The 15,022-nt window shown below is 46.1% G+C and overlaps 1 protein-coding gene across 17 annotated transcripts in view; it reads right to left on the bottom strand.

The window, feature by feature from the left end:
• The window catches only part of RFX2 (regulatory factor X2), a 100,794-nt gene that overhangs the window by 31,299 nt on the left and 54,473 nt on the right, over nt 1-15,022 (bottom strand). For 15 of the 17 annotated variants that reach the window (XM_024105773.3, XM_065578200.1, XM_065578203.1 and 12 more), the window contains one exon: nt 7,244-7,318. The exons of the other annotated variants lie outside the window; for them this stretch is intronic. In XM_024105773.3, the coding sequence (XP_023961541.1) occupies nt 7,244-7,318 (75 nt within the window). The remainder of the gene's footprint in view (nt 1-7,243; nt 7,319-15,022) is intronic. 17 annotated transcript variants of the gene reach the window in all.

Genomic DNA, 15,022 nt, shown 5'->3' with positions numbered 1-15,022 from the left:
TTGGGTCAGATCACTGGATACCAGGGGCAGAAGAGACTACTTGGGTCATTTGCTCTGAACCCTGTATTTTGGAGGGCCGCTTGGAACATCATTCCCATTAACCTCTTATCTGCTCTTTTATACGCATCCCACAGATAAAGACTTTTCAAAATCTAAACCTTCAGGCTCAAGCTCTGTTTTAAAAGGATATTGAGAGTATGGTGACCTACATCACTTCACACCCTTATTTGCAGAGGGAGTCCTATCTCCATGGATCCCTGAAACAAGAACGGCACACTAAATTCTTACAATTCTGTAGCCATTAAGTTACTGATTAAGCCATCTAGAACAAGAGATGAACCCAAGCGCTCCTAGCACACAGATAAGTAGTGCTGTTTTAAATGAGTCTGTATCCATGTTCATTTTAGCCCGTCCCATGTATTTAGAAGATTCACTGGCCATAAGTTAACCTTTTTCTTCATTAATTCCATTTGTCCTGTAGGCCCAACTAGGTGTCAGAATCATAGAATATCAGGGTTGGAAGGGACTTCTGGAGGTCATCTAGTCCAACCCCCTGCTCAAAGCAGGACCAATCCCCAACTAAATCCCCAAATGGCCCCCTCAAGGATTGAACCTACAATCCTGGATTTAGCAAGCCAATGCTCAAACCACTGAGCTATCCCTCCCCCCACAACTAGGTTTGACCTTCTAAAAATGTTCCATTCCAAGGAACTCACTCAGGAAGTTAGCTGCTAATAACTTCTAAGGACTTGCCTCGGGAAGCAGATGTTACAAAGATTTTTGGCATTTCTCTTTTTTAGCTCCTGAAAAGTCCTAGCATTTATTTCATGTGTCAGAAGTAACCGAAAATAGGGGGCGGCAACCTGCAATTACGCAATTGTTTGCTGAGACGTTGTCTCAAGGACTAGATCTACTGATTTTTTTGTCACAGAAGTGAAGATTCTTTCTTCTTTAGCTCACTGCATTCCTCCTACTCTATCCATGGAGAATTATTCCCTGAAGTAGTTTTACTAGTGCTTTGTCCAGTCTAGTTTTAAAAGGAATTTGGGGTAAAATCCTGGCCCCATTGAAGTCAATGGCAAAATTTCAGTTTCTACCATTTCCCATAGGAGATTAATTTCACGGCCATGAAACATTTCCTGATATTCACTGCGTATTTTCCATTGCTCAGATTGATCCCATCATTAGTGATACCCAGTTATAGAACCCTACGTGATTCCTCGCCTTAAAGGTTTCAGCAGGAGATTTTCAAATAGGGTTGGCTGACGCTAAGCAAGCAAATCCATATTTGGGTGCCTAAAGAAATGACCTGATGTTCAGAAATGCAGAGAACTAACATCCCCTGTTGACATCCCTGAAAGTTGTGGGTGTTCAGAACCTGTAGCTGCTCAGAACCTCTGCAGCGTGGGGCATGGGTCACTTGCTGGAGGATTCTCTGCACCTTGAAGTCTTTAAACTAGGGTTACCATACGTCCGGATTTTCCCGGACATGTCCGGCTTTTTGGGGCTCAAATCCCTGTCCGGGGGGAAATCCCAAAAAGCCGGACATGTCCGGGAAAATAGGGAGGGAGGGCTCGGCGGTGCTCGGCCGGGGCCGCTGGGACTGGGGCCGGCGGTGCGGGGCCGGGCTGGGGCCGGCAGTGCTCGGCAGGAGCCGGGGGTGTGGGGCCGGGGCCGGCGCGGTGCCGGGAGCCACGGGCGCAGTGCTGGGCCGGAGGCCAGTGCCCCAGGGCCCAAGCCAAGCCGGGCGGGAGACGCTGGGGCCGGAGCCTCTTGGCCTGGGCCGGCCAGCCGCCGGAGGGAGCCGCTCGGCCAGGGGGGCCGGACTGGGTCGCGCTGCACCCCGCCCCAGCTTACCTGCTGCCTCCCTATTTCAGGCTTCCCGCGAACATTTGATTCGCGGGAAGCAGGGGAGGGGGAGGAGCAGGGGGCGGAGCGTTCAGGGGAGGGGGCAGAGTTGGGGCGGGGCTGAGGGCGGGGTTGGGGCGGGACCGGGTCCCCATGGAGTGTCCTCCTTTTTAAAAATTAAAAGATGGTAACCCTACTTTAAACCATGATCTGAGGACTTCAATGGCTCAGACATAGGTCAGGGGTTTGTTACAGGAGTGGGTGGGTGAGATTCTGTGGCCTGCGTTGTGCAGGAGGTCGGACTAGATGACCATAATGGTCCCTTCTGACCTTAAAGTCTATGAGAACCTCTGCAAATTAGGCCAGTTGGTGCCTAAATATGGATTTAGGTGCTTAACTTCAGACACTCACACTTGAAAATTGTAGCCTCATTTAAGTCTCTTCCCATCATCTGAAAATTCATATAACTGACATCCACAGAGCCTTCCCGCTGACCTAATTGTCTTATGCTTCGCAAGTGATTAGTACTGTCTCAGCAATAGTTATAGCTTATATAGTTATATGAAACATCATTTCATAAAAGATTTTCATGGGTCACTGCAGCTATAACTTTAGCCTCAGTTTCTAACTTTCTGATCCATCAAGTACACATAACCATATGCAACAAGAACTTTTTGGAGGGCAAGGATCTGATCCCACAAAGACTTGCTACCAAAAGCAGCTCTTAGTCATGTGAACAGTGTCTTTGACTTCAATAGCATAAATTGTGTGAAGAAGGGTTTTTACAGGAATGGGCCTAAGGGAGTAGATAAAATGATCGCCCGATAAATAAAACTTACTGGTTTTTGAAATCTTGACATGATACAGTTGCTGCCGGTAATATAGGAATCTTTATCCTAGGAATTTACAGATTTGTGTAACATGAAGGATGAAGAAGTAAAACGAACCTCAACAGAATACTTAATGAACTTAATGAAAACCTCTGCAACGTTCTCTAGAACCTTAATGAAACTTTGCAGAGGAAACAAAGAAAGCAACTAAGCCCTAGCTAATACAGTAATTGTCACTCGCTAACAACTTCCCTGGGGAGCTTGTTTCCTTGTTAGAGACACACTGAGGGCCACACCAAGATTTTGGGGGCCCGGGGCAAAATCTGAAACTGAGGCCCCCCCAGCTTCAAAAAAAAAATTACCACTAAGGGGAGGCCCCCTGGGAGGGCAGGGTGGAGAGTGAGCTCCCTCCACAGCAGTGGTTCCCAAACTTTAACAACCCACGAATCCCTTTAACTAAAATGTCAAGTCTCGCGAACCCCCTCCTAAAAATGAATGTTTCCAGGGATTTTCTCCTTCACCGGAGTATAAATTATAAAAGCAGTGATCTTGGAAATATAAAATTTGTTTTTATGACATGCTTATTACACACCATTTATTATTAATGATTATTGATCATTACAGTATTTTTATTACATTATGAAAACAGCAACACTCTTCCAAGGTCTCACTTTCGTAGCTTGTATCACTTTGAATAAGCCTGTTATAAGACAATGCTCCTATGTTTCATCAAGGAGTATCAGATGTGAAACAGCATGAAGGTATTTAAGAAGCCAACTCAAATCATTCCTCCTACACAAACATTCAGGTGTTGAGCAGTCCAGCAAACAACGCACGTTACAACAAAGCTTAAACTTGTTCTTCATAATAATTTTAAAAACAATACTAGCTGCCTATTTAATTTTAAAAACAGCAAAAAATATCCACCTCCTTTTCCATTTCATATAAGGAATCTCGAAGTTTAAATCTCCTCAGTGTGATAGATATGCTTGCTTTGATCTGCTTAGTTCTTGGAAGTCCTAGGGGGTCCCTAGGGACAGCTCTGTCCACCATTAGGGATTTCCCCCCCCCCCCCCAAGAACCCCCTGTAACATTTCGCGAACCCCAGTTTGGGAACCACTGCTCCACAGTGACAGCTCCTGTTCTATAGGTCTGGGCCCAACTCCCCGCTCTAGACACTGCAACATAGTGCAGGGGGTGGCTGCACTGCTCAGGTTTGGCCCAGCTCTCCACTCCCCATCGGGTGGCCAGGCCAAATGTGAGTGGTGCTGTGACTCTGTGCACCAGGTTGCAATACCATTTGGTTTGGGGACTCGCTAAATAGGAGGCCCGAGGCAAACTGCCAAGAGAAAAATCCAATCCTTGTTCATGATACTAACAGTGCTTGGAATAAGCAAAACAAAGAGTTTTAAAAATCTATTTTTATTTGCATGATTTATGCCAAGTTCATTTTTTCCCCAACCCATTCAGCTTGGACAGACCGCTGCCTCCTTTTGCCTTTCACTTTCTGATTCTCATGCACAAGCCCAATGCTGTTGTATTTGGGTTTCTAACAGCAGGGTAATGCAAACACTAAGATGTATACATGTTTTCATGAAAACACTTATACATATTAGGTTTTGTAAAAACTTACTTATAACAGAACCTAAATAAAACTACTGACAATTTAAAGAAATCTTTGTTCTTGTTCTTTACTTCTACACTGTAAAGTACCGGTAATTCCATTTAACATAGTCTCTGCAGAAACAGCAACTGTTTGTTCATGAGAAGGAAAACGGAAACTCAAACCAGCCAATTACTTTATCTACTCTACCAGGGATTTCAAAACAAGACCTGCTTGCAAGGAAGCTATCAAAGGATTCTTGATTCAAAATTTATTTTATTTTATTTTTAATGTTGGAGGTCAGAAGCCTCCACACAGAAAAAAAGAGGAACATGCCTGTGGTAATGGACATTTAAATCATCACCAGACACAGCTGGGTAGCTGGAGTTTCTGACCCTTTGGCCTTCTGTCCTCCTACAGCACTTCACAGAGTCAAAATTATGATATCAGCAGTGCTCTTTAGAAATTCCCAGAAATACTAGAAGAGATTCAGTGTTGCCAACTCCCATGATTTTATCGCAGGACTTATGATTTTTGGTGTTTATCTTAAAACCCCAGTTCCTGGAATGATGTGATTACAGGAGAATCTCAGCTTTCATTCTTTTTAAAGTACGTTTCTAACCCTGTGGTTGCAGAAATAAGCTTAAAAATGTGACTCCTAATGGTTCAAACCGAAAAATCCAACAAAAAGAATCAATTAAAAAAAAAAAATCTGATGATTGCTTTAAACAATCACTTAGGGAAGGCAATACTGAAGATTTTTTCTAAAATCTGATCGAACAGAACACTTCTAGTATCTGATCAAACAGAACACTAACTACAATAACTCAGAAATAAAGTTGACATACTTGACAAAAACTGGTAGAGTTATTTTCTTTTTGTTATGTTTTGGTGAAATTCACCCTAGTGCAGAATAGCCAGGCCTGGCCAAAGGCTACACAGAATTAATACTGTTCTACTCAGAGACATGACTAGTTTAAAAATTGGTCAGAGTGGGATTCCACATTTATTGCAATATTTTTCCACATCAAAATGTTCTCAAGTTGACAAGTGTGTATTTTTCCTACTGCCAGGTCATCTAAACCACCCTGTGCTCTAACAGCTGGGTTAGTTCCAGCTTATGCACCATCATCAATAAGGCTGACTCTGTACAGCAAATGTTCTCATAGTCTCATCTATGCTGCTCTTCAGTGGAGTTGCATGGGTGCGACCATGAATATAATCTGATGACACAGGAATCTGAAGGCCTGATCCTGCAAGGAGCTAAGTGATCTCAGCTCCCACTGACTCAAACGAGAGTTGAGGGAGCTCAGAGCCGAAAGGGTGGAGCTCAGCACCTTGACAGGCTGGACCATTAAATTAACAGTTTCATTGACGTGTGAACCAAAAAGAAGTCCAGTTCACTACAGCAGAGCTGTGCTGGTTCTCCACGACAGGGGCATAGCCACAGGTGGGCCTGGGTGGGCCACAGCCCACCCACTTAGCATCCAGGCCCACACCCCAGCCCCAGCTCTGATCTGGCCCCAGCTTGCCCCACTCTGCTCGCCTGCCAGGTGCTCCAGCTGAGGGGCAGGGTCGGGCGCTTGCCCCACTCTGCCAGCCCGGCGCTCCTGCCAGGGAGTGGGGTCGGGTCGTGGGATCTTGCCCCACTCCTCCCGGCGCTCCAGCTGGGGAGCGGGGCAAGCCCTGCACTCCAACCCCGCTCTCCAGCAAGAGCACTGGGTGGAGGCGTCCATCTTTCTAGGAGCCCCCCCAATTGGCTGGGGCCCCTGGGTACGTCCCTTTGGCCCAGTGGCTAATCTGCCAGTGGGAGGAGGTCGAGCTTCAGGCGACCCCACGGCGACGGAGGAATCCTGCCACTTGGGGAACCAGGCCCGGCGTGCCGTTGCCGCTGCAGAGCGGCATCTCCTCCCAGAGCTGGGTGTGTGCCAGGGGCCCTAGAGATCCCCTGGCCAGAGCATCCACACACCCACCCCCAAGGCCGGCTGGAGGTGGTGCGGGAGGTAGGCCCTGATCCTCCTTCCCCCCAATTGCTGCCCGCCCACCTGAAGTCGGGGCCCACCCAAATGTCCCATCTTGGCTACATCACTGCTCCAGGGCTGGTGGGGGGTAGTTATCCTTTTGTTCCCCAACAGGGTCAACAGATCTGACTTTAAATGCACAGAGAGACCAGGACTGTGGGTGAAGGCGCCATTTTTATACCAGGACTTTTCCGTGTAGAACCACACTTGGGGCCTGATCCCAAAGCCCACTGAATTCAATGGGAACCTTCCTATTGACTTCAGCGTGGTTTGGATTAGAGCCTTTTAGCCCCAAATAATTATGTGCTTAAAAATTAAGCTTTGCTGGATCAAGGCTGGAAGACATAACACAGAAGGCCTTGCATAGGCCCAGAAGACTGGGGTGAATTTCACCCAAAGCAAAGAAATGGTTGCTATCAGCATGAAATAGAAAGTTCCAGCAAGTGGGTTTAGCAAAGCTTTGCAACAGTCAAGGCTTTTCCTGATTATATAAAGAAGAAATACAGGCTCACGCACTCCAAGACACAGACTCACACACTATGCTTTTGTTACACAGGTGTAGGGGCCATCTGTTAGGATTCAATACAGAGGGTTTGCTGCTAAGCGTTACAAAACTGTTTTCCAGCAAACTTCCAGTGAAGGGAGACAAACCTCTCAATGCATTTACTTCAGTGCCTGCAGTTTCCATTTCAAGGCAGATTAAATAAACAAACATGGGGCAGAGACAGATAACAGAATCCAGAGCATCTTGACAAACATACATAAAAATCATCGCAGGCTTTTGCACACGATTGTTTCTATGGACAGGGCTGCCATGGGGAGTGCTGGCAACCAAACCATAGGCTGCTTTGATTTGCCCAGATTAGCTGGTGTACAAAACGGCTATAAATAATGCTCCTAACAAAGCAGGGAAGAGGTTGTAAAGTCCAATAGTAACTTACATGGCTGTTGAGCAAACTGCTTTTGTGTGATGTAATCCCTTCATTTTTTTGTAGATTTTCAATCGCCATTTCAAGCTAAAGAAAACGTGCACGAGAAAAAAGAAAAGAAAGGAAATCAGATAGTTAGCAACAGCCAAGATTTGTCTTTATTAATAATCTGAATAATGATTAATGCTTTCTATAAATAGGCTCATGACAAAGATGCAAGGGAGATAAGGTACAGTCCTTATGGGCTGAAGGTGCAGCAGAGAAATGTTATTGTAACACATGCAAACTAACGGTGCAGCCGGGACACACATTAAGGATGAAAGAACAGAGCTAGGATCATTTCAGAACTTGCATTTTAAATTCCCCTTTCCCTCCACAAACATAGCGAATCACTCCTCCAAAAATTCTCATTGGTAGCAATGAGCTATTGCATGAAATAGAGAACCACATAAAGATGGTGCATTCTATCATCAGACCCATCTCTGTGAAACCCAAATTAACAGCTTTGCTTATTAGCATTTCCTAAACTACTAATAGAAACAACAAACGAAGAGTAGTTGAACAAAATACTGAATCCAGCAGAGCTACTACATATAATGCACTAATGGGCATAAGGTGTCACTCTAAAATCATACAGCCTGGTGGTACGCCATATTGTATCTTACTGGCTAACCAGAAGTGGGCCTGGTCAGTGGCTGGAGGCAAGACCTGCGTGCTGTATGGGGCACTCTTCCCTTTGAATCAGAGTTGCAGAATGGTGTCAGCCCTTGGGTGAGAGTTTAAACCAATGTCTCAACCATCCATGGTCACCATCTCATGGCACCCTACCCACCAGAAGGCACATTAGCACTGGTACCCTGACCATATTACACCTTGAGTATTTACATCCCGCCTACCTTGATGTCCATGCACATTTAATTAAAGAAGTTATCCTTCATTTCCTCATTTAATACACTGCTGTGTAGTGTTGCTGGCTTCAAACGAATGGCGGGGGAGCCCCTTTAGACAGTCTGTAGTAAAGCATTCAGCATGAAAGCTGCTATGTAATTATAGGGGACTATTATTAAGCTCAAGAACAGGCAGACCCCCAGTAGTTGACGTAGAGGCCAATTCACCTTTAATTGTGAGAGCTGTTTCTTTTGGGGATGGCAATCTATCCAGCAAGAGACCGGAATACTCAGGTTCACGGTCTGTACAGCGGCTCTGCAGTTTTCATTTGGTTACTTAAAGGTGTATTTTGCGTTTCCCACCACAGGCAGCAGAGGAACCCAAATCTCCTAGAACATTTTTCTGAGTATTCCTGCAAGGGGAGACCCCAACCAGGTGACAAAATTCCTCAGGATTTGGGGAAGGAAAACAGCCACTTTGACCAGTATTTCCCGACTGGTGGGTCGCAACGCCCAGAGGGGTTACAAAAGGCACATGTGGGGAGGGGAGTGGGGTCATGAGGCACTGAAAAAATTGTTACAATCTAAAGCAAATAAAATCTTGTTCCTTCCTCTCCCTTGCCCTTCAAGGCCAAGTACTATCTGTCAATCTCTCAAAATACATACAAATGATATGAGCTTATTTCACGGATACATTTTTTTCCTCTCGCTTTCACAGTCAATGTGGGGGCGGGTAGGGGAAATCGTCAACCTGAAAAGTTTGAGAACCGGTGATCTTGGCCATCTCGGGTCTGAGTCTCCGTTTCCTTGCACCTCGTGCAGTCATGTACATCAGTGCAAAGTGGGCGTACAATGCTGCTGTTCTGATCTGGTGTCTCATGGCACCTCTGCGCTGGTGTCACTGACTACACAATGGAGAACTGGGACCCACGTTTTCAATAACCCTCCATGTTGGTAGCCATGCTCTCCCCAACGGTGGGGGATGCCATTAGCCGTGAGCACGGTGTAAGTAGGAAGTGAAATGCAGCCAGGGTTAAGGGTATCTGCCCAGCCTATCCCAATGGTTACAGTGCCTCGTGAGACAATCCTACAGGGAGGGGTCAGGCCGACGCTGCTGCTCCTGTATACATCCTCCAACAGAGATCTCACCGTTCTCGTTCTGGGTCAGAGGACAATACTTTTCAGCTTGTTTTCTATTTCCCTTTTGGATTTTTCCTCATGGGGTGGGGCTGGAGCTGCTTTAAGGGCCTTTTCTTAAAGGGAACAGAAAAGGCGTTTAAATAAATAAACAATGAAGACAATTGCTCGAGAGCCCAGTTCAGGGAGGGTGAAATTCGCCCCTCCTGCCAATCCCACAGAAACAGGCTGAGGGTGGGCGGGGGGAGACGGAGAATGGCACAGATATTTAGGGCAGGGAGCAGAGTCCACCGCTCCTAGCCTGCCAGGGGATCATAGCGTACTTCCGTAGCTGCTATTCCAGGTCCCAGAATGCCCAGGAGGGTTTGGAACCTGGATCGATGTAATCATGGGCCTCATGGCCACATCCCCACCTCCCCATGCACCCAGACTACACAGAGATGGCGTACGTGCCGAGCTCCATCACATGTGTGGCCCTGGCATGCCCACTGACACTGAACTGTGGTGTTTCTGCCACATGGGGACCTCCTAAAGCCCCTATGTAAACTGTAGCCAAACATTACAAATAAATACATTTTAAAACAAAATAGTCAAAAAGCATCCTCCCTTTATGCACCGGCCAAGACCTGGACAGAGGGCTCTCGGATCTTCTGCAACAACTGGTGACCTTGGTAACAGGGATGCAGCTCCCTGAGCTGTATAAGCTGTCAGTGACAGAGGGCACTGGTTGTTTACAAGTGAAGCAAATAAGACCCAAGCTTAGGTCTTGGCAGGTACACACCCTCCAGTTCCCCCGCTAGATGCGCAGTAGTAGAGAAGGGCCAAGCAACTCTTTATTCATGGCTAGGGCCCTACCAAATTCACGGTCCATTTTGGTCAATTTCACAGTCATAGGGTTTTAAAAATCATAAATTTCATTATTTCAGCTATTTAAATCTGAAATTTCAGTGGTGTAACTGTAGGGGTCCTGACTCAAAGAGGAGTTGTGGGGGTGGTGGGGTCGCAAGGTTATTGTAGGGGGGTTGCGGTAGTGCTACCCTTACTTCTGCGCTGTGGCTGGTGGCAGCGCTGACTTCAGAGCTGGGCATCTGGTGAACGGTGGCTGCTGGCCAGGATCCCAGCTCTGACGGCAGAGCCGCCGCCAGCAGCAGCGCAGAAGTAAGGATGGCATGGTATGGTATTGCTACCCTTACTTCTGCGCGGCTGCCTGCAGGGCGCTTCTTTCAGAACTGGGCGCCCGGCCAACAGCTGCTGCTCTCTGGCCGCCCAGCTCTGACTTCAGCACAGAAGTAAGGGTGGCAATACCACAATCTCCTAAAATAACCTTGCAACCCCCCTGCAACTCCCTTTTGGGTCAGGATCCCCAATTTGAGAAACACTCATCTCCCCCATGAAATCTGTATAGTATAGGGTAAAAGCACCCAAAACACCAGATTTCATGGTCTGTGTTGCGTTACTCATGGCGTGAATTTGGTAGGGCCCTATTCCTGGCCCATTAGTGGCGATGGGATAAGGCGGCACACGTCATCATAATAACTAACAACACATATCCAGGGAAGAAGCATCATTACCAAATTCTCTTTCCCAAAGGTGACTTGGCCAAGATGGCACACATACTGCATCTGCCACCATTTAGCAGTCGTATGGTACAGAGAATTCTACAGGATCACACATGCAGAACATCGCTGGGGTGAAAGTGTTACCATGTTGCTGACAGCCCACTTGCTCCATTTGTTGCCTTGCATTTGTTATCCGAATGGAGATCACCCAGCTTATGGTCTCCTTTATCTATGTTAGCTTACTCCCTATGCTGCAGTTTATAGTGCATGCTAGAAGGGGGCCATAAGGTAAAGTAGAACAATACCCATTTTCAAAGCCAAAATCTGCCAGAGCCCTAAATGAGCAGAATGGATCTGGTTACTTCAGTAGCCAAAGAGGTGGTTTCCACAATGTCTGTGCCTAGGTGTTCTCCCCTCCCTCCTGTACACTACCCTGCAGAATAAATACAATGTCTGTGCCTAGGTGTTCTCCCCTCCCTCCTGTACACTACCCTGCAGAATAAATTCCTTTGTTTCCACTCAGAAAATAGTGACATACAGTACAAAGTATGCCGACTACGGTGCTCCTTAGCTTAACGAGATACTATCTAGCTCAAAAAAGGGCCCGTTTCAAGGACTCGGTAGGCTTCAGTGGTTTCTAAGACACATCTCCAGCATCCTGTGATAACTGGGAAGAACCAAAACTCATCAGCACAGGCAGATTGCTGATGTAGCCTTGAGGAAATGAGTCAAAATGTCATAGGGAGACACTGTTTCCTTCCCCTGTTCGAGACAAGGTGACAGTGGAGCATCTGCATTGTATATGCACCCACATAATGCAGAGACAAGCAGCAAGTCTCTCTCATAGGCGTGCCGTGATAAACGCAGCCCTAAAGAAGTGTGCATGCTACGTTTTACATTTCCACAAAAATAAATAAAAGAAGAGGCGGGTAGGAAGTGCCTAGATATATTTACAGCCCCGCGTTAAGGTGCATGCTTTTAATCAGAATGGCAACAACAGCTCCGCCATGATTTGCTACTTTAGTGGAAGAGACACTGAAGTTCGGGCAACTCGAAATATCAATTGCTTTGGGCAGCCACGGGGCTTTTGTGGCCTAAAGCAGCATTTCTCAAATGCCACCGTGGCTGCATGCGGCCACCAGGGGCTTTTCTTGAAGCCACAGCCTCCTGGGCTGTGATGGGGAGGCGAAGGCAGCAAAATGGTGGCTCCTCCCCTGGGGCTGCCTGCAGGGGTTGGTTCCTACCCCATTCCGGAGCCACAAACACTGTAGGAACAGGCAACCAGTGAGAGTTCCCCACCTTCTCAGGGGTGGTCGGGTTCAGGCTTCTGCCCTAGGGTGGTGGGCGGCAGACTCTGGCCAGGCGGCATAGCTCTGTCCCCCAACCGCAGGGTTTTGGGCTCCATCCCTGGACTCACCCCCCGCCATCACCTCAACCCCTGCTGCCTCCCCCAGACCCCCATTGCCTCTGGCCCCCCTGCCTCCTTACCCACCTCCTCATCCAGGGCTTAATTTGTCCCCCAGCATGCCAGGGCTGAGTAAGTGTGCTGTGAAAAGTGATATTAACAAATAGACAAATATCACTTTTCACAGTAGCAGAATTACAGGTCTGTCGCATCTTACGCGCATTTAACATGTGCGAATTCAGCTTTACGCGGTCGGCAAAAACAAAACAAAAAAAAAGAGAAAAATAACAATTTAAATACTGTTCCCGTAGTGCGGGCGATTCCGCCCACCATTACACTCAATGTAATTTTGACTATATGCGGTTTTTGCTTTACGCGCTGACCGCGGAACGTAACCACAGCATAAGATGAGACAGACCTGTATTACCTAGCAATCTAAAAAAAAAAAATCAAAGCATGCAAAGCACTTTATTTTTGTTTCTATTCTGTTTAGGTCCAGTAAAGAGCAGAGACAACTGCGCATTATTTTTATTATCGAGTCTGCAAAAAAACCTACATAAATTAATTACAATGATCTGGACATGTACATGTGCATATTTATTTGTTTTTCCTAAAGTTAATTAAGTATTTTAGGAAAAATTCTCAGAGCGGCCACAGTGCGGCCACCAAAAATATGTTGTGTAAGGTAATGTGGTTCAGCAGAGCGCCTTAAGAAAATCGGCTGCTGTATCTTTCCCTCCCTCCATCCCAGCTTTAGCCCAGGACAGAGAGGAACTAGATCTTTGTTATCTAACAAGAAAGGTCAACCGGCAAGCCAGAGACATGCATTATTTAAGATTTTGCTGGTTCACTTCATGAACACTGGTGTATAAGGTGACGACAGTTCTCTATTAACTGCTACTCACTAATTGGTGGAGAGTGAAAATGGGTACAAACCCATTTCCTGAGCAAAGAGCAAAATCATCTAGATTACTAGGGCTCAGAAATGACCAGAGGAAAAGAAGGAGCTATGGATATGAAAATATCAGGCTCTCCTGCCTCTGGACATCTGATTACACACACACCCTCTCCTACAACAGACATCACACACCCCTGTCCTAGAATAGGCATCATCATATGACTTCATATGATTCCTACTTTTCAACCCATCTGGTAGAGCTTCTAGCTATAGACCATGGAGAATATCACTATTCCAGCCATAATTACAGTCATGCAGAAAAGTTGATAAATGAAAATTAGCTGTTACCACTCAAGAAAGATCTTGGAGTCACTGTGGATAGTTCTCTGAAAACATCCACTCAATGTGCAGCGGCAGTCAAAAAAGCTAACAGAATGTTGGGAATCATTAGGAAAAGGATAGATAATAAGACAGAAAATATCATATTGCCGCTATATAAATCCATGGTACACCCACATCTTGAATACTGCGTGCAGATGTGGTCACCCCATCTCAAAAAAGATATATTGGAATTGGAAAAGATACAGAAAAGGGCAACAAAAATGATATGGAAACTGTTCTATACTCCTATGAGGAGAGATTAATAAAACTGGGACTTTTCAACTTGGAAAGGAGAGGAATAAGGGGAGATATGATAGAGGTCTATAGAATCATGACTAGTATGGAGAAAGTAAATAAGGAAGTGTTATTTACTTCCCATAACACAAGAAGTAGGGGTCACTAAATTAAATTGATAAGCAGCAGGTTTAAAACAAACAAAAGCAAGTATTTCTTCACACAATGTTCAGTCAACCTGTGGAACTCTTTGCCAGAGGATGTTGTGAAGGCCAAGACTATAACAGGGTTCAAAAAAGAACTAGACAAGTTCATGGAGAATAGGTCCATCAATGGCTATTAGCCAGGATGGGCAGGGATGGTGTCCCTAGCCTCTGATTGCCAGAAGCTGGGAATGAGCGACAGGGGATGGATCACTTGATGATTACCTGTCCTGTTCATTCCCTCTGAAGCACCTGGCATTGGCCACTGCTGGAAGACAGGATACCTGGCTATATGGACCATTAGTCTGACCCACTATGGCCGTTCTTATGCTCTTATGAGGTGGGGCGGGGAGGGGTGGCTTACATGCTTATTTGTTTTTTAGGTTCACACAAATCTTTACAAGTAAACCCTTTGCCAGGATTTCAGTAGGCTTTACTAGATCAAGTTAAGACCAGAAACATTCCTTATGCTATTACCAGTTCGGGACTGCTGGCTCTTGACCACAGATCTCACGTATGAAGATAATTCGTCCTCTCCTCTTGAATGTCTTGCTGTCGGCTTCATTCATCTCCCCTCCCAAACACTCATCTTCCCCCGTTCTGTCACTGTTGACAGCACCACTACCCTCCTGGTCTTCTCCCATTCACCCAGGCCACACCCAAATTCTGCTGCTTCCTCCTCTTCAATATCACCATGAGCTGCCTTTTTCTTTCCATCCCCACAGCTGAATCTCTTATGCCGGGCCTCATTATATCCTATCTTTCTCCTTAACATCCACGCTGCCTTCTTTTCAGTCTATACAAAATGGTGCAACTAAAGTTGTTTTCCTTGATAATCAATTTGATCAGGTCACTACCTTCTTTGAATCCTTCTGCTGGCTCCTCACCTTCTATTGCAGGAAATCCAAGCTCCTTGTCATGGCTTTCAAACTTCTAGGGAACTCTGTCCTGTCCACTTATTTTCATTTGCCTCACATTGTGTTGTTCACATCTATCCACTACACTCATTTTCCTACCTTCAACCATCCACATGAACATTTCTGCACTTTCTTCCTTGCTGCTCCATATGCAGTGCTCCCTTCTTGAG

The sequence above is a fragment of the Chrysemys picta genome, chromosome 25 (genome assembly GCF_011386835.1).
Source record: "Chrysemys picta bellii isolate R12L10 chromosome 25, ASM1138683v2, whole genome shotgun sequence".
In the NCBI taxonomy this organism is placed as follows: domain Eukaryota; kingdom Metazoa; phylum Chordata; order Testudines; family Emydidae; genus Chrysemys; species Chrysemys picta.
This window is presented reverse-complemented; position numbering and strand designations above follow the sequence as displayed.